Source organism: Micromys minutus (genome assembly GCF_963924665.1).
Source record: "Micromys minutus genome assembly, chromosome: 7".
Lineage (NCBI taxonomy): Eukaryota > Metazoa > Chordata > Mammalia > Rodentia > Muridae > Micromys > Micromys minutus.
In genome coordinates, this window is record NC_137976.1 from 36025345 (window position 1) to 36044956 (window position 19612).

General features: G+C 42.2%; 1 protein-coding gene across 2 annotated transcripts in view; it reads right to left on the reverse strand.

Moving 5' to 3' along the window:
- Window positions 1–19612, reverse strand: part of DCBLD2 (discoidin, CUB and LCCL domain containing 2) — a 53164-nt gene that overhangs the window by 3797 nt on the left and 29755 nt on the right. Inside the window, exons 4-15 of one of the 2 annotated variants that reach the window (XM_080918712.1) lie at window positions 18620–18671; window positions 15615–15687; window positions 15207–15340; window positions 14064–14104; window positions 12983–13198; window positions 12159–12283; window positions 8662–8812; window positions 7774–7854; window positions 7499–7624; window positions 3728–3821; window positions 1683–1732; window positions 779–916 (exon numbers count right to left, since the gene is read on the reverse strand). In XM_080918712.1, the coding sequence (XP_080774838.1) occupies window positions 779–916; window positions 1683–1732; window positions 3728–3821; window positions 7499–7624; window positions 7774–7854; window positions 8662–8812; window positions 12159–12283; window positions 12983–13198; window positions 14064–14104; window positions 15207–15340; window positions 15615–15687; window positions 18620–18671 (1281 nt within the window). Of the gene's footprint in view, window positions 1–778; window positions 917–1682; window positions 1733–3727; window positions 3822–7498; window positions 7625–7767; window positions 7855–8661; window positions 8813–12158; window positions 12284–12982; window positions 13199–14063; window positions 14105–15206; window positions 15341–15614; window positions 15688–18619; window positions 18672–19612 lie in introns of both variants that reach the window. The other variant, XM_080918711.1, reaches the window with a different exon arrangement.

Sequence of the window (19612 nt, forward strand, 5' to 3'; positions counted from 1 at the left end):
ATGGAGTTCCCGACCACAGGGACCAGCTGAAACACACGTTATCTAGGCAATCACGGCAGCCACCTGACATGCCAAAAGCCTGACTCACATACTTCTGCATCAAGTATTTACAAGCAGGAAATGTGAGACTGCACACTAGGGAGGCAGGATGTCACGGTCTGGTTCTTTCAGCCTTTCCTCATCTTTATTGACTTGTGTTTGGTTTCATGTCCATGTGGGGGCCAGAGGTCCACATTGGACATTATTTCCCAAGAGCTGTTCACCTTGTTTTCTGAGACCGCATCTCTCACTGGGACCTGGGAACCTATTTATTGGGCGGGCAAGTCAATCCCCAGGCTGATGGATAGAAAAGGAGTGCTACAGTTTTATGAGGAACATCTAAGCAAAAATGATTTGTTCTCTCGAGGTCAGTTTTTTTAAAAAGTTAATCTTCAGAACATAAGTTAATATATTAAAAAATTATGTGTATGAATGTTTGCCTACATACACATTATGTACCATGTGTGGGCCTGGTGCCTGCAGAAGTCGGAAGAGGGCATCTGATCACTCAGAACTAGAGTTACAGGTGGTTGTGAGCTGCCATATGGGTATTGGGAACGGAACTTAGGTCCTCTGTAAAAGCCCTAAGTGCTTTTAAGTGCTGGGCCATTTCTCTAGTCCCAGAACATAGATTATCGTTAACATATAAGATCAAATATACTGTAAGTCCTAAGGTCCTTGGAACACGCATCAGCATGCTCCGTAGTGTGGCCTGGTACTCAGGGCTATGGAATCTTACCTGCAGAATCAGCTTGCAGCACCGTGGTGACTTCCCTCGGACTCAGGTGACTAACTTCACTATTGCTGTAGCGCACCGGCGTCTCCTCGTGTTCCACTGATTTGGCAGGGAGAAGCTGCTTCACTCCTTTCCACCAACCTTCATTGCGATTGTAAGCCAGGGAGCACATATTACAGACACACAGAGACCAAAGCTACAGACATGACTTCGCTCTGAGAGAACGTTCAGTGCAAAGCAGCACTAATACTCATGCAGAAACGAGTCACTGCATGTCAGTGTCACCAGAGAGTTTTAAAAAGCTTTTCTCAAAACTGCCAACACATTTTCGCCCTCCCTAGGCTGTACCCCACTATACTCTGGTCATGGCACCATACTCTCTAGGAGGGGATGTTCAGCAGTTCAAATGACCAAGGGCCACATAGGTTCACCAGAGTCATATACACATACAGTTCCTGAGACCATGGTCCCTCTTTCGTATGTGGTGCTTACACAGATTACATAAGAGGCTGGTCTCCTCAAGATGAATAATTACAGGAAAAGACCATCTTTCTAGAGGAAAAGATAACAATGTGTGCTTACATTTTCCCTTCAATTACTTATGAACCAGATGGCGAAGCATTGTAAGTTTTTACACATCATTTATTCATTTTTGTTTTATGTGCTATCATAGTGTTTTGTATGCATGTCTGTGTGAGTGTCAGAGACCCTGGGACTGGAGTTATAGGGAGTTGTGAGTTGACACACAGGTGCTGGGAATTGAACCCAGGTCCTCTGGAAGAGCAGCCTCAGGACAGCACATTAACTTCTATCTGAGGAGTCCCTAAAGACCTGAGAACATATTTCATCCACCATTATAGCCAGGAGACAGATTTCTCTCTGGCTGAAAAGAGAAGCCACAAGTTACCTGCCCGATCCCAGTGCGGCAAATCGTAGGTGCCTTCAGTTTTCTTCTTTCTGAAAATAAAAGTTAGAAAACAGTGAATGCTCTAGTAAAAACCTCCCAAAGGGCAGCATAAAGATCGGAGAAGAAGTCGTCAGGAGCACGCGGTACTTTAGTACAGAAAAGTCTTGAGTTTCTCATGGTCTTCATTATATAGATGTCCTCGCCCCATCACCCCAGCCAACAGCAATGTCACAACCAGCAGTGACAAGTGGGGGAGGAGAATGCTCTTCCAGGCATGGAAGGACCTACATCCATCGGTGAGGAAGAGGCGGTACAAGTACAATGAGCAGTAATCCTTTCTGCTCCCTCCACCTCAGAGCTCTGTGCTGAGAATTACCCTCCAGCAGATGCTTTACTAAAGGAGCCAGCAGTGACAGGACACTTCCTGATTCACACACTGCTGATCTCACTTGGGCTGCTGAGATGGCTCCATGGGTACAGTGGCTTGCCATCAAGTCTGAGGACCTGTGTTTGATCCCTACAACTCACACGGTGAAAGGAGAGAAACAGACTCCCCCAAGCTGTTCTCTAATCTGCACACGCACCACATGGTATTTGTATACCTAAATACACAGGGTATAAACGTAGAGATCAAGACATAAAAATCCCAGCACCCAGAGGGGAGGTGTTCTTGAAAGTTCTACCCCTATCTGAGGAGTTGCTGATAATTAATAGTTACCTGAAAAGGAAGAATTAATCAGTTTTCTTCAAGGGTGTGGCTCCTCACAGGTAGATGTACAAAAACACTGATTAAGTTGGATAGGTGAGGACACAAAGTTGGATGAAATGGGAGAAGGGGGTGGATCCCAGAGGAGTTTGGGTAGAATATGATCAAGATGCAATTATGCAATCCTCAATTAATAAAAAAATATATTATAGGGCTGAAGAGGTGGCTCAGCAGTTAGTACTAGTTGCTCTTCCGGAGGTCCTGAGTACCCAGTGGCCACATAGTGGTTCACAAGCATCTATAAAGGGATCTGATGTCCTCTGGCATGCAGGTGGGCACGTAGCAGAGCACTCATGTAAAATCAATAAACAAAGAGCATATTTTTTATACACACACAAACACACACACATGCATGTATGTATGTGTTATAAAAACAACAAGCAAGCATTACTATTTATACACAGCCTTTTACATAGAAAACTTACCAAATGAAAGGGCGCTGATAAAATCATGCAAATCTAATCTGAGTAAAGTTAGTGTTTACACCAAGAAAGATTTTGCTTTATAAAGGAGGATACACATAGCTTATAACTCATTTATATTATCAGGAGTCTGTCTTTCAGAAAGAGCTCAAACTGTCTGCCTGCTAGGATGTACAGCCCCTCTAGCTGCTAGAGTCTAGCATGTGGGTCAACACTTGGCATAAAGTAGCTGCCAAGTATTTAAATGTATTTATTGGAGACTGAACAAATAAGCCATCTTCCCTCTCTATCAAACCTGACCCTTCTGATGTTCTCTCAACTCACAGCATCACTTCTGGTCAGACGACCAAAGCCAGAAATCTTACATCACTCCAGGATGCTGCGGCTTCTTCCAGAGTCATGCATCTGACATGCACAGACAGAGGGAGAGCACACGCCTTTTGTAGATTCATGAGGTTGTACTTCTGTTTGACTAAACTGTTTCCAAATTCATCCGGCTGCCTCATTTCCTCTTTTTTAGTCAGCAGAACCTCACTTCACAAATCCTGTCACTTTCCAAAGGCATCTGATATAACCGGTCTGCTTGGCACTTCGTGCTTTCCTAATCTATAGAATAAAACCTACATTTCTCATTCCCAGAAAGCCCTTCCTGACCCAAGCTCACATAGCACCTCCATAGTTATGTTGGTATGCCCCCAGTACCTAACTATCCGTGGAGCTGAAGGAAAAACCTGACCTTATTCTAGTGACTATCCTAACAGGTGAAATGTGCTGCTGCTCCGTTATTTTACATACTGAGATTCTGTTCCTATCCCCGCACCCTCCCCCAATCTCATGTAAGCAAGCTGGATACTGACCTGTTTCTCCAATGCCAAGCGCACACTAAAATGAGGATGAGTGTGGTGAGGGCCATGACCAGCACAGGAACCAGAACAGCAGCCAGTGCGACATCTGAAGCCATGAAGAAGAACGACATTAACAGTGAAGCAGACATTATGACAGAGATGTTGAAAGAGGTTAACAGAGCTCAATATTTTACACATGTAGGAAACAAAGCCGGTTACAAGGAGACCTCAGTGTTTACACTCAGCTTGCTGCTCGCTCATTCCACCTCTGCCTCTGTACAGCTTTAACAGCAGGGTTGGGTTTTTGTTTTGTTCAGTTTTGGTTTCCCTAGACAGGGTAGTTAGTTTCTTTGTGTAGTTCAGGCTATAGCCCAAGCTGGCCTCAAACTCACAGAGATGTACCACCTCCGTCTCCTAGTGCTGGGATTGAAGGCATGGGCCAACACTGCCTGGCAGAGGCAGTGTTTCTTAAATTACTAGAAGCCACCAAAAGTTAAAAGACACATTGGTCAACTAGAAAGCAACTTATATATACATAGTAAAATGTATGTTGTAAGATATCACTGGATATATATATAAAATAACAAGTTCACAGTCACCTACAAACCCGTCAAGAAACTACAAGTAATCCTCAGCTACAAAGAACTGTCAGTTAAAATGAAAACAAGGTGCTATATTCGCTTATGACACTGGTCGCCATTTGAAAGAAGAATCGAGAATACAGCAAGAAATAGGTTTGTTGATGGGATATAAATAAATATAAATATGTATTTCTGGTGAGTATTTTGAGACAGTGTGTATAAGAATCTATTAAAGGCTACAATTCTGCATCCAGAAGATTTGAGGAAGACATCAAGATATTCAAAAATATATCTTTAAAGATGCTTACTCCTCTTTCTGCAGAAGAGTGAAAACCAGGACACTGAGGATGCAGTGAGGAGAGGGAAAAGTGAGATGTGCTCTGTTACAGATGAGAGACGCAACCAACTGAGAAGGATGTCACCACATCATAACAAAATAGTTTCAGACATGGCCAACTAACAGTTCAGCCAAGCCCAGAAAGCCATCTGTGCATGAATAAAACACACACAGTGCTGGGGTTAGACCTCGAGTTCTATTGGTCAATCCTCATCTCATCCCACAGAAAATGATCTGCTCCACGTTACTTGGGATAGTAATCCCTTCCTTCACCTCACAATCCTCTGCCAGTGAGCTGAACAAGAACAGCAAATGCTCAAAGTCACAGAGGACGCACAGCCAGCAGCTGTGCTCTCTGACCCACAGCACCTCCTTACTACAGCTGGCTCCAACAGAGGCGGCAGCATATGACAGAAGAGAGCAGCAGGGAGAAGATGGGCAATGACGCCAGGGAGCTCACAAGTGGATGCATGGGTGCCAGGCTACAAAGGAAGAGCTCTACTGAGGGCAGCACACAGACTTCCTTTACCAGTGCCTGGGACAGAGGAGAGAGAGAAGGCTCCCCCAACGGGATTCTCCTCTGTATGGTTTCCACTCTGTAAAGGTGGAGGGGAGATGGAGAGTGAATGAAGGGCTCTTGGTCCAGTGTTTGAGAATATGGGAGTGTTTACAATAGTGTTAGAGAACAGAAGAGCTCACTGTGGGCATCTGTCAGAGTGCCACCACACATCTGACCATGACAGGATTTTCTCCACAGAATTAAATAGAGGAGGAGAGGAGGAGGAAGAAGAGGAGGAGGAGAGGATGAAGAAAAAGAGGAGAAAGAGATGATGATGATGATGATAAGAGGAGGAGGAGGAAGAGGAAGAGGAGAAGGAAGAGGAGGAGGAAAACCAAAATGACCGAGGCCAGGAAGCACACAGAATTAGAAACAAATATGTATTTTCTTCCTTCCTTCCTTCCTTCCCTTCCTTCCTTCCTTCCTTCCTTCCTTCCTTCCTTCCTTCCTTCCTTCCTACAGTAGGAGGAAACAGTACAGGTTTACATGGCTAGTTTGATTAAATCTTAGACATCTGGAATTTAAGACAACTGCTTAGACTCAGGAGCTAGTAGTGTAGTTGCCTTTTAGACACAAGGTCTTGAATTCAGTTTCCAGAATCTATACTAAACACACACACACATACAAAAGCCATGAGTGTTGGCATGTGCTTGTAATCCCAGTATGGAGGACACAGAGACAGGCAGATCTGGAGGCTCAATGGCCAGCTAACATAGCTTGGTGGGCAAGGCCCAGGCTACAGATCCGATCCTACAGAAAATATGGATGTTGCCCGAGGAACACATCTGAGGGTGTCCTCTGCTCTCCATGTGTAAATATAAACAATTCATCTTAGATTTGGAAACAAACAACAAAGCCCCCCAATTTCCCAAGAGTAGTCTACATTCTACTATCCAAAAGCTGGAGTGTATTTGCTTTGAGTACTCTCATTTCTCTCTAGCTTCTTCTATACCACGAGGAAGAACAGTAAAGAAGCTCATGTATGAAAAGCTGGAGAAAACCATCTGACTTTATACAAACTTTTAGAAAATTAATTATTAAATTGTGTGTGTGTGTAAATATACTGTTGATGAAGCGCCCTCTAGTGGCAGGAGAGCAGTGACTGGGGGTGGGAAGATCAAGAAGCCAGAGCACATGAAGACTGGACACTTCTCCCACTGGATTTCATGTACAAGTAGAGACTGTGTGAGCAAAGCCTGAAATTCAAACAGGAGTGTGAGTGCAGCTAATGTCCTATACAGGGTCCATGCAGCCTTAGCCTTTTGAAGCTTCCTTCAGCTCAATGACCCCACTTCCACTGCTGAAGTGCTTTTTCTTCATAAACTGTCTACTTTATTTCTAACCTTGAGTCTCTGTTGTGCAGAGCCTAGCATCATTCCCGGATCCTCTGAACCCTGCACCACAGTAGCCAGGCAGTAAAGCATGCTTTTCTTAGTCCTTCTTCCTCTCTTTTAGGGTATTCTGGGTGTGGCCCCCGCCCGGGAGTGCTGGTTCTCAGTGGCTTACCCTGCTTGCCAACTTTCTCCTTTCCTGTTCTCCAGCTTCTCTGTAGCTGTGAATGTTTACAGCTTGCCTGCCCTGCTGTCTCCTCATCCTGTAATAAAATCGTACTAGAGAGTTTCTCTCTTTCATTGAGATAGGAACTAGTGTTTCCCTGGTAACACATTCTTTTCCACACTTTGCTGAAAATGACCATTTTTTTCATGGTAACACTGATTGCTTTTTCCTCCTGTGACACTGACATTTTATTTTCTGAATTTAACCGAAAGTTTTCTTTTCAATAAGCAAAAAGAACAATTCGTACAATTTTAACACTGTACTTATCATTGTAATGAAACTTAGAAGTAATTCTAATGTCTGAATTAGTAATCAGAAAAGAAAATTACCAATGTATAGGACGCAGGGAGTATTTAAAAAACAAGAGTGTTAACTGAAGTATGTTTTAAAGCTCTCCTCTACTCTCTATCCCCCCTTGGTAAATTAATACATAATTTGGGTTAAAAAGCTTGTTTGCTTCTGTGGCTTACTAACTCTGGAAGTGATGTGTTTCTGAGCTTGAGACTCATGTACTTAGTTGATGGGATCATAAGAGGCCTAGAGGACAATGCAGAACAACAGTTCAGCATCAGGCTTTCATATTTCAGAGAACAGACTGTGAGGTTCCAGCAGGCTTTCCCCTAAGGCCAGAAGTTTTATATGTTTATTTTGGATTAGCTGGAAAGATACAGATGAAGTACGTGAGCTGGAAACTCTTACTTGAGAACAAGAACCCTACCAGGTGAGATGCTGGTGCCTGATCTGCCTACCTTTGGTTACACTGGGAGTTACAGTCGTATTTTTTATATCAGCACTGGTGGTCGTCTGTGCCGGCTGCAGAGGAGGTTCATTCCTACTTCGCGGTTGAAGTGCTTGAGTAAATTTAGGGGCACGACCTTGAAAACAGTTTGAAGAAATCTTTATTTATTTCTTAATCATTAATAACTTAAGGAAAGTCCAATTTTATCTTGTTAATATAGTTATAGAACATGTCATAAATCCAGGGCATATCAAACTCTCACATTAAAAACAGGCATACCTTTACCTAGTTTGGGATGAACTGTAGTATTTTTGAGGTTATTGCTGTTCCGAGGTGGTGGAGGCTGAGTAAGCTTTGGGAGACGACCTTAAAAAATGGTTTAGAAATGCTTATACATTTGCTTTTTAAAAATTATAGTTTAAAAATAGCAATGTCAAATGTTCAACATTTCCTAAATTGCTTAATTCTACAGAGCAATTTTAAATTGCTAGATGAATAATTATACTTTGCATTAAATGGAAAAAAAAAACCCAGATTTTTCAGCTTTTCAATAATTAGATCATTGATAGGTAATCTTAGAAGATTTCTGGGGAGCAGAACTCTGCTCAGGTCTTAGCTATAGCTTCATATATGGCATATTCAATTCATTTTAGTGAGTATGCATGGAGAGCCAACTATGTCAGGCACAGTGATAGTTTTGTGGTGTATAAGTAAATAACAGCAAGATGTTATAAAATATTGAGTAAATTTATTCCAGATTTAATTAATTCAAATAAAAGCTATTCACGTTAAGGTTGCTATTCTATCCCTTACCGCATGTACCTCAACACACAGAGCCTAATTTTAAGTCTCCAAGACTAGACCTGGAAAGCAGTCACAAAACACTGCCTCACAAGAACCCTGCTGCTGTCTCATTTGTGTTCTGAAACCATTCTGATGGCAACGCTTCAGCAGGAAAACAAGTGAGCAATTCCTACTAGAAAGAGAAACTTGAAAGGTGTCAAATACCAAGAAATGGCATCTACCTGAAGTGACACAGATGACCATTCCCCTGATCTGACCTTTATCTATGCATACACGCATGGAAAAGTCACCGTATCCCATGGGTCTGTGTGACTCCTGTGTGTCAGTTAGAGGAGATTTAAAAGGGATGATGAGGACCACTGATGTTACCTTTGAGAGTAAACTGACATCCGAGCAGTTCCACTTTCATGGCAATTTTCTGTTGCCACTGGACAGGGTTCACTCTAATGAAACGTGCAATAATTGGTGGCAAAAAGTTATTACGAACATCCTTGTGATAATCTTTGTTTCCTTGAAATATCTTTAAAAAATAACAAAAATTGGTATTTTACATCAAAAAGAAACCAGAACTGGACTGCTTCACCTAAGCATGCTCAACAACATCTATAAAGTATGACTATAGAACAGACTTCTGGAAAGCAGCTATTAAGAAGCTGCACATTTTACATGGAAACTTACATGATGGAAACGTTAACTATAAAATGGTAGGCTGGCTGGAGAACTGAACAGGAGCTCTAGCCTGGCAATTTGGGAGAATTTTTAATTACAGTGACAGTTTATTGTATGAATAAACTATCAACCCCAGTCCCTGGGGTTGTTAAATAACAATTCTTTAAACTTCTATATTTAAAATAGAAAGGAGACATCACACAAAGGACTGGTCAAGATGCTAAGCTCTTGTGCATTTTAGAATCCATCTCTCAGTGGGCTGGCCATGAACAGACTAGCACATGCTAAGGAGCCAACACCTCCACCTGCTGGACCAACTGCATAATGACATCCCTCGTACCACAACCCCAATTCTCATCACTTGCTGCTTATGTGAAGTAGCAAAAACCATAAGACACTGTTCTTTGATTTAATGACTGAAACTAAACAGATACAAATGTATTATAAAAACAATCTTTAAGTAAAAACGTGATTAAAAGTGATTATCTCATTACCTCAACCCTTTCAAGCGAGTGTGTTCTCCTCAGTCAGCCCTTATTTACACAGTATTTCCACGTACTTGCCGTAAGTGGTCTTCAAGGCAGAAAGAGTGACCACAGAGATAGGGTGTGACCAGCAGCAGGAGCTGAGCTTCTGAATTAATGGCAGGACTGTACTCAGGTAAGCAGGGCCTTGCTTTCCCCTTGTGCCAAATTAGCCACGTCCATTCTATTAGCTAAACCAAGCACATGCATGTAATGGACGTAAGTCATCCCCAAGTATGATAACTATTTCTTCTTGGCTCATCTGCTTGTAACTAGATTATACATGCCTGAAGATACATTCAAATCCTCCATTTTCTCTAATGTTCACTCTAAACTTCCAATAGTCTCCTCTTCTGTAAGCGTCTATGCTTTCCTTAGACACTGCTCTGAAACAGAATAAAGGCCATGCTTACAGTTTTGTTATCAGTGAAAAGGAACTAACGGAAATATCTTTTCAGGACATAACTACTGGCAAAGGCTGGGGATGTAGCCCTGTTGGTAGACTGCTTGCTGATGTGCATGAGGCCCTGGGTTCTCTCTCTACCTCATAGAACTGGGCATGGAGGAGCATATGTGTAATTAAGTCAACTTCAGAATCACAAGTCCAAGGTCATCCCCAACTACACAGTCCACACTAGAATGGGACCCTAGCAAAATGCTATAGTCCATCTGCCAACATTTACTGAAAGTCTAGTCCACACAGAGGTTTGTGAGACATCCTTAAAAAAAAAAACAAGATAAAAGTACATACAGTTTCTTTCATTCGCCCCTAAATACAAAGAGAGTGTAATATTAGAAAGCAATAAATTATGAAAGTTTATGATACTGAATATGCTTTCTGGAAATAATATCAAACTTAGGCTCTGTGTGTATGTGCAGAAGTAGAAGACTTGTCAAAACAAATACAAGTTACCCGAGAAGTGAACAGATGGACAGATTTAAGTGTGAAGAGATGTGTGATTTCATTCAGTTCGGAGACTCCCTTCTGTCAGCAGCTTGAGTTCGAGAAGCTGGACCTCAGCCATAAACAACCAAAGAACTGGGAAAGTGCATGACACAGTAGATCTCAAGACATTGGGCGACAGGCAGCAGAGGGCCAGGACCACAGAGCAGGGACCCAGACAAGGCAAGCTCTGACTGGTGAATTTCCAGGTCACAGGGCAAGAGTATCACGCACTCTAGAGAACCTGCTAGTCTGGACCATCTGCTGCAGCACAGAGAGCCAGAGACCACGAGGTCAATGAACACCTAGGATTTCTGGGGTAGAGTTTAGTGGAGGAAGGACTGGAAAGGATCAGAACGAGTGACAGCAGGGATGGATGGACTACAGAGAGGCTACTGGGCTCTGTAAGGGAATTCCCCTAAGTCCTCAGCCAGAAGCAACTCAGAGTCAGGAAAAGAACCCTGTGACGGGTAAAACAAGCTTATGACACAGGCTTCAAAACACTGTACATCACCAGCACACACCACAAGTAAATTTCATAATTATGGGATGTTGTCTCAATGGTGACTGGCACGTTAGAACCCAAAGCTGATCATTCCGGCCTAGTGAGACGTACAAATATTTTCCTGGAAGCTTAATTGCATCCCAGAATAAAGCTATATATATGTGATTAATGATGATAATAAAGACACCCAGAAGCTATCGGTGGCATAATGGCTGGCACTGAGGTATGTGTTTGGTAAAGGTACTGGTTGAACACACTAAAGGAGTTACATTGTCCACATTCATATATGTATGAAAAAATATAAGAAAGAAAAATTTAAAATCCAAGGCAAAAATAAAGTGAAGTTACAAATGCATCAGATGAGATTAAAAGACTGGGCACAGCAGAAAAATAAAACAATGGAAGGACAGATAAACCAAACCAAACCAAAAAAAAAAAAAAAAAAAAAAAACCCCACAAAAACTAAACCAAACCAAAACAGTCCAAACAGCTCCACGGGACTTCATGGCGAGGAGAAAAGATTTTAATGAGAGAACAAGAAGAGCAGCAGGGTCGCCGTGCAGTCGCTTGAGTAGATTATGAAATAAGAGGTGGGCTGGGAACATCTCTGAAGGAAAGCAGTGTATGGCTCACTGAGAGAAAGCCGTCAGCTCCCACTCCACACAGCACCCCTCTTCCCTGGGGACAGAGGCTCATACACTTTAAGATTCTCTCAAGGGCCAAGCAGGAAGGGACAAACACCCACGTGACACACTTCCAACACTCTCCCTGCTTGTCCAGTTCCAGTGTCTCCACAATGTTGTGTCACTGGAAATGATGCGACGTCTGCACATAGGAAAAGGATTTTTCCCAGCACAGAAACCTGTCAGGTGATCTTACAATGGCCTTTCTATCTTTAGTGTCTTCAGCTTTTACTCTGCCTCTCCTTCTTCTTGCTAATAGTTAAAATCCAAGAACAAAGTCAAGGCTCCAACATTTGGCAGACATTATAAAGAAACTGAATGTAGTAACTATTCCGAAGTTCTTACTTTAGCAGCCAAGATACTTAGGTAATAATTCGGTAACAATTCTAATCAGCACTAATTATACAATCACAAAGATTTAGACTTGCTGACAATTTTCTAAGCCTACGCAGACTATGATGAAGACAGTGACAGGCAGTACCTACAATAACCAGAAGAGAGCAGAGTGAGATAACATCCAGTTAGCATCACGGGATCACTACCTTGTCCTGATCCACACCAGGTTCTCTGTACACAGTCCATTTCTGCCCATCGTCACTGTACAGAACCCTGTAGGCAGACACATAGTAACTGTGCTCCACCATGGTAGATCCAGTGGTTACGATGCCTGCAGAACAGAGTTCTACTCATTAGTGCACGGGTTCAGACGCCCAAAGTCAGATACACACACCTAAGCTTCATTTGCCCTGCAAGCATTTCTGTCTATGGCGTGTTCCCATTTGTGTGGACAGTTTTCATTTCAATCGTTACTAAGCCCCTGGCTTTGCTCCTTTGGGGACAGAGAACTGTGGGCACACACAAGGAAAGAACTGTTGTACTTTTGCAGACCATATTCACACTGTTAGAAGATGCATTTCAATTACCAAGAATGATTTCCTGGGAATGAACATTTAGTGTGACAACTGGTAGGCAAAAATCAAACCTTTATCAAATGTATCTAAACCAATTTTAATCATCCCAATCATGGCTAAGTTTACCTAAGCTAAATTTATACTCAAAACATGTAGAATATGAGTTATTTGTAGCATTTAAAGTACATTCCCCTTAACTATACATTTTTGTAAGATTTTAAAGTCTTAAAGATCACTTTACTAAAACTCTACCTTAAAAAGATATATTAAACTGGAATTATTAAAAATTTAAATACAAATTACCCTTTTGGCAAAAATTTAAAAAGTATCACCAGCAACATTAATTCCCACGAAGAAAACTGAAGCTATATAATTTTCAGTGACCTAATTTCCAAAAATTTTAGCTGCCATGGGGTTTCCAAATAAAATCAGTGCTAGCAGTGCCGTGTTTTAACCTGTTATCTTCTTCTCCTTATTAAGGTCTATTTGCAGCCACTGATGCTCATCTGTGGCAAAGGCAGCCCAGGGAGGCCCAGGTTTTCTCAGCCGGGCCTTCTCCGGTTTCCAGCTGTTCTCCTGCCCCATGTGGTCAGTCCATTCCAGTACAGATGATGCTGTTATCTGGGGATCGGCAATCACACCAGACTCCATCCCTAGAGTCCCATAACAACCTGCATAGAGAGGAAAATCAATTTGCTTCCTAGAGGTGAGTTTGAAATCTCTAAAACTGTGTGTCCTGCACACTTCTGATTGAACAACTAAGTAACTGCTTCTTGGGCCTTTGCCTTTGTGTCCCACCAGAAACCTACAGACATGCAGTTGTCCCTTGTTGTCTGTGGGGTTCCACCTCCAGGACATCCCATACTCCCTGGGGGATACTAAAACCTACAAAGGCTCAAATCTTTGACATAAACTGGGACAGCACTGGCATGCAACATGCTATTTGCCAATACTAAGTCATCTCTGGGATACTTACGATGCCAATGAAAATATCTATGTGATATACATACACAGTTGTAACACCATACTGCTTGGGGGAAAACAACATGGAAAAAAAATCTACATAGCACAAAAACAAGATTTCACTGAATCTTTCCAATTTATAGGAATGGAAGCCACAGATTTGAGGATCATGGACTAGACCTATTTACAAGCATTACCTGTTAGTGTATGGCAATAAAGTACCCTGTCTCTGGGGGTTCTGGCCGGCTAGAAGGCAACTTCTCCCTGGACTTCTATAAGTTTTGCTTTATTCTCTGTAAGCCTTCCCTGTCTAACTTCAAGCTTCAGACAAGTGCAATGAATTCTTTCATCAGGTAAGTTCAATCAAACTCTCAAAGAGATCATGTACTTGCTCATAACTCCTGGTGAGTAGTGAACTTCAACTTCCTGTTCTCTCTGTTCTTTACATAATTAGGGCTCTATTTTACTCATGTTCTCAAAAGCAAATGAGAAAGAATAAACAATTCAGCAGTCACTAGGTGCCTGGTGGTGCTATAATGCAAAGAAGATGGGTCAAGTCCACGGAAGGCTTACCACTTGTCTTAAATGTAAACAGACTCGCAGATAAGTAGCCCCTGAAAGAGAGAAAGGGCCCCATGTGATACTCAATTAACATGTTTCCCATACTCATCACAGTGAAACTTTAATTTCTCCTATTGTCTAAAGGGCTAAGATCCCATGCATACAAATCAGACAATGGTACGCATTAAACAAACAAAAAATCACCACCACCAAAAAGCACTTCTAAGTAAAACAACCTGTGAAATTACCACGAAGAACTTTTCTGCAAGTCTATCATCTAGGTTCATGCACAACTGTACAAATGTCCATGGAACCTTTAAGGCTTATTTTCTTCTTTTTCATGAAATAGGTCCATAGTTTTATTTTATTTTATTTTATTTTTTACTACTACTGTGAAAGCTCATGAAGAGATGTATTTTCAGAGGATGAAGTGAGACACAAGTTTCCTAGGAGACACAACAGAGCTGACTACAGAAAAGAGACTGCATTTCCCTTGGAGAAAGTCAGCCTGTCTTGGAGTAAGCTGAGGAGGTGGAAGAACCAGACAAGAGGCGAACTTGCCTGTCAGAGGAACTAAGAACACGTCAGACTCCAGGAGACCTGGAGGGCGTTCAGTTATCTCCTGCCCTTAACACGATGTTCATACAGAAACAAGAGGATGCAAAGTATTTTATTTTATTTTGTTTGAGACAGGGTCTCTCTCATAGCCTTCCCTGGCCTTGTAATCACTAAACAGCTCAGCTTGACTATGGACTTTCCGTCCTCTTGCTTCTATGGCCTAAGCCTCGGAACTGCAGACACACATCACCACACCCATCTTGGATTCCACCAGAAACCCACACATATACAGAGTTGCCTTGATATCTGTGGGGCCCAGTTCCAGGACATCCCATATTTCCAGATAGATATGAAATCAGCAAATGATTAAATATTTTATATAAGATGGTACACTATTGGTACACAACCTACTACTGTCAACTTGAAGTCACTTCTGGTTTACTTACAACATTGAAAAATATATACTTTTTTACATGTGAAAGAAAATGGCACATGCTCCCAACTCTAAAGGGTGGGACACAGAGAAGAATGAGAGGATGTGCAGATAATTATCTAAAAGAAACCAGCATGCTTACGACAAAGAGTATTTGCACTTACACCACGGAAGTGACGTTGTTGGCCAAAGAACTTTCATAATACGGGGTGCCTTTGCTAATCACAATGCTGATTTGGCCCCCCAGCACGTTTGACACTACTCCTGCGTGGATTCCAGCCATACACAATGGTGAAGACTTGAAAAAGCACACAACAAACAAAAAAAAAGGAAAATGAGTCTTTCTCCTGATTGATTATTCATAAGCAAGATACTTTTTCTCAAGAAATTACCAGGTCTCAGAAACAGGTTATTATAACGAAACACATTTATAGCAGATTACTATAAAGATATCAAGCATATATGAAAAGACAGACACACAATACATATTCATCTTGGGACATTCAGGTGGCATCCTAAGGGTTTAAAATAACAGTATCCATAGTAGTGAAGCCCGTCTGCATTCAACTTACATCTCTATATCCATGAGGAATTGTTCCAGATATTTCAGCAAAAGGCAGCAGACAGCCAGCTGGGCAGTACTTACTAGAATGAAAACAAGTGAAAGATTACAGAATGCTCATTTTCTGCAGGAAAACATGCCAAAGAGGGACCACATATACTTCATGCTTCCATTCAGCACACAGAGCACAGCATGAGCAAGACATGGAGCCGTGACTCGTTAGAGAGCTCACATAGACCTTTCCCACACACATATTGACCATGCTGACAATACATATCCTCGAAAATCTACAGTTCCCAGTTTTACTTCACCATGAGCAGCAGACATCTTCCTACTGTCAGACCCAGTCACCATGTCTCACAGGTTTTTATGAATGTCCACCCTGCTATCTGATGACGTCTGTGACGTATGAATGCTAATTAAACTCAGCCCTGTCACCTAAGTCCATATTCAAGTGGCGGAAGAAAACATTTAGCCAGCATTCACCCAGGTATCTAGGTTGGAGGAGATTTTGAAATAAATGGAAGTATTACTGTTTAACAAAACACATTTAGCAAACATGCTATGTACAGGGCAGAAACCAACGTGTTTCAGGTAATCCACACAAGAATCCCACATGGGAGGTACTTTTATTATGATTGCTCCCATTTTACAGACAAGGAAAGTAAAGGAACTGTGCACGTGAGTCACAAAGCTGGGCTTCTCTGACCCGCAGCTTGACACAGCTTATTTGAGTTAGTGGGCATCACTGAGGTAAGTCAGTGATGGGATATGCACACTAGAAGCTAGGAAGATCATGGCTCCAGACAGAGGGTCTGCTGAGTTCCTCAGAAAGTGCAGTGAAGACAGGAAGGCTAGAGGAACAGGATCCAGAGCTCGAAGAAGCTTTGTGGGCTTTGTAGTAGGGGATAGACTTCGGGATATACTTCTAGATAAAAATAGGAAGCCAATAAAGGATCAGCACGGCTTACAGGCGCACCCTGATAAGGAGTCTTTTAGAGGTTGTTCTGGCTTCTAGGAAAGAAAGAGCCGTGAATGGAAGCTCCCGAAAGGGTGTGGATGTGCATGCGCCTGGTGATGACAGTGAGAGACCAGAGAGCCCAGCTGACCCTTCTACCAGACCACACTGAACAACACTGAAGGTAGCATGTTTTCCACAGACATGACAATCTTCTATGTGCACGCATCTGTGTGTGCATGAATGCATGTTCATTTGTGTGTTGAGGATGAAGTCAATGCCAGGTGTGTTCCTCAGTATTCCTCTACTTTACTTTTTTGGAGACAGGTTCTCGCCCTGAACCTAGAATTCAAACTCAGGGCTGGAGAGATGGCTCAGAGGTTAAGAGCACTGACTGCTCTTCTCCAGGTCCTAAGTTCAATTCCCAGCAGCCACATGGTGGCTCATGAGCATCTACAATGAGATCTGGTGCCCTCTTCTAGCAGGTACAAATGCACTGTATGCATAATAAATAAACAGAAGAACAAACTCATCAACTAGGCTAGGCTGGCTGGCCCTGAACTCCTGGGATCCTCCTGCATCTTCCTCTCCAGGATGACAGAAGTGTGCTGCCACGCGTGGCTTTTTATGTAAGGTCTGGGAGACTGCACAGCTCTCTTGACCTGGAGTCTCCCTAGCCCTGGGAACCATCCTTGACACGTTCTTTAGAGGAGTACCATCATGGCAGAAATTATGAAAGGGCACCGAAAGGATGAGAGTGTTCTGCTAAGCAGTGAGGGATAACGTAAGCCTATGCACATTGTCCTGGGAGCAGCTTAAACACTGTATCCAGACCAGACTGCAGGGTAGACCTGAGGGTTACTTGTCAGACACTGGAGACTGGGCTGGGGAATATGCACGGCTCTTTTTATTTTATTTTTTTAAGTAAAGAGTTTCAAATAGTTTTAAGCAGGAAACCCAGAGTTGCATTTTAGAAAATCAAATGCCAGGAGCATGACTAACAGAAGAAAGTCAACAAAGACTAGCAATGGGGCTGAGCATGGTGGAATATGTCTTTAATGCCAGCACTTGGGAGGTAGAGGCAGGTGGATTTTTGAGTTTGGGGCCAGCCTGGTGTACAAAGTGAGTTCAAGACAGCCAGCACTACACAGAGAAAGCCTGTCTTGACACTAACTCCCAAATATAAGAGGTAAGAAATGGGAAATCAAGAAGTCAATTCTTGTCCAAGCACAAGACAAGGACATAAAGCAGAGATATTGCTGAGAGGCGCTGAGTAAGAACACTAGGAATGCTCTTATAGCCCTCTCTCTCTCTCTCTCTCTCTCTCTCTCTCTCTCTCTCTCTCTCTCTCTCTCTCTCCCTCTCTCTCTGTGTGTGTGTGTGTCTGTCTGTCTGCCTACCTACCTACCTATGAAAAAAGAAAAAAAGGACTATAAGCCCCAAGCCCTATCTGAAGAGCAGTTGGTGATGGCTGAGAGGAAGTTACTCACCCTGAGGGTTTGGCCACTGACATACTGCTTGTGCCTCAGTGATGGCCACTCATGCATGAGGCCATGAAGTTGGGAGGCACTAGGGAGTTATCAATATATGTTTCACAAATGTATGAGACTTTTAAAGGATAAAAATATCATTAAGATAAAATTTGGAAAGAATAGTTTCTCTACTTTAGGAGCAGTCTTGCCACAGCCCTTCTATCATCAGAGTAGCATTTACCAAGAACCACAGCACTCGGGCCACAGAGGCAGGAGGACCTTGAGTTCTAGGTCAACTTAGGCTACACGTGAGACCCTGTCTTATACACATCTCCATAAATACAATAAACAAAATAAAAATTATGCTTCTGTTTTAGAGACATAATCCCTCGGCATGAATGGGATTTAAACATGGCAACTGGATGGCTTTAAGTAAGTACTGTTTGACTGGAGTTTTAACCAATGATGATGTATTTATCACACTTTACACACTACCATGCAGTATAAAAGAACGAGAACGAAGAGGTGCTCTCTCTCTCTCTCTCTCTCTCTCTCACATACACACACACACACACAAGTTCATACCTGAACTCAGGTTCCAAAAAATTAGATACAGTATCCAAACAAGTGATTAAATCTAGAAAAAAATGTAAAGAGAAAATATTTTAATAAAGAACTTATTAATCTTACTTAAAAAGTACTGTAAAGTAATTTCAAATTGTATTCATCTAAATTTCAAAGTATAACTACCTATAATTTTACAAACTTTTGTTAAACAGTTTTTCTCATTTGATGTATCTTCATTTCTGTTGCTGTTTCCTTAATATGGCTTTTTACTATATCACCCCCTGAAGTCAGAGATCATATGTAGCCACAGAGAAGAAGAGTTTATATATTCTTCAGTGGTTTCTATAAAATACAACCCTCAAGTCAGAGAGAAAAATATTTACCAATTATTATGACTAAAATGACCTATGCTGTTTATAAGCAGAAACAAACAATGACAAAAAGAGGTAAATTAATCCTGCAGCTCCAGCTTTAACTCCAATGTCCACAGGCAGAACCAGCAGCATCAGCATCTCCTGGGAACTCTAAAAACAATGAGCCTTCTGTTGTAAGTAATGCCCCGTGCAATCACTAAGCACATTCAAGTTTCAGTGCTCTAAGGAAACTATAAATTCAACAATTAATTTGAATAAAAGCTAACATACCTCTAATTAAAGACCCAATCCAAGGCACATAAAAAAGTAGCTTTTACTTAAACATTGAGTGTCTTCCTTCTGTTAGGATAGAATACACAGCCCAGACTGCGGCCCATAGCATGATACAAGGTTGACCTTACTTCACTGTCAACCTCATCTTCACTTCAGCTCCTGGCCACCTGACTCTCTCCTGCATCCCCGGACACACACTCTCCTGCATCCCTGGGCACACAGTCTTCACCATCCCCGGACACACACTCTCCTGCATCCCTGGGCACACACTCTCCTGCATCCCTGGGCACACAGTCTCCTGCATCCCCGGACACACACTCTCCTGCATCCCTGGGCACACACTCTCCTGCATCCCTGGGCACAC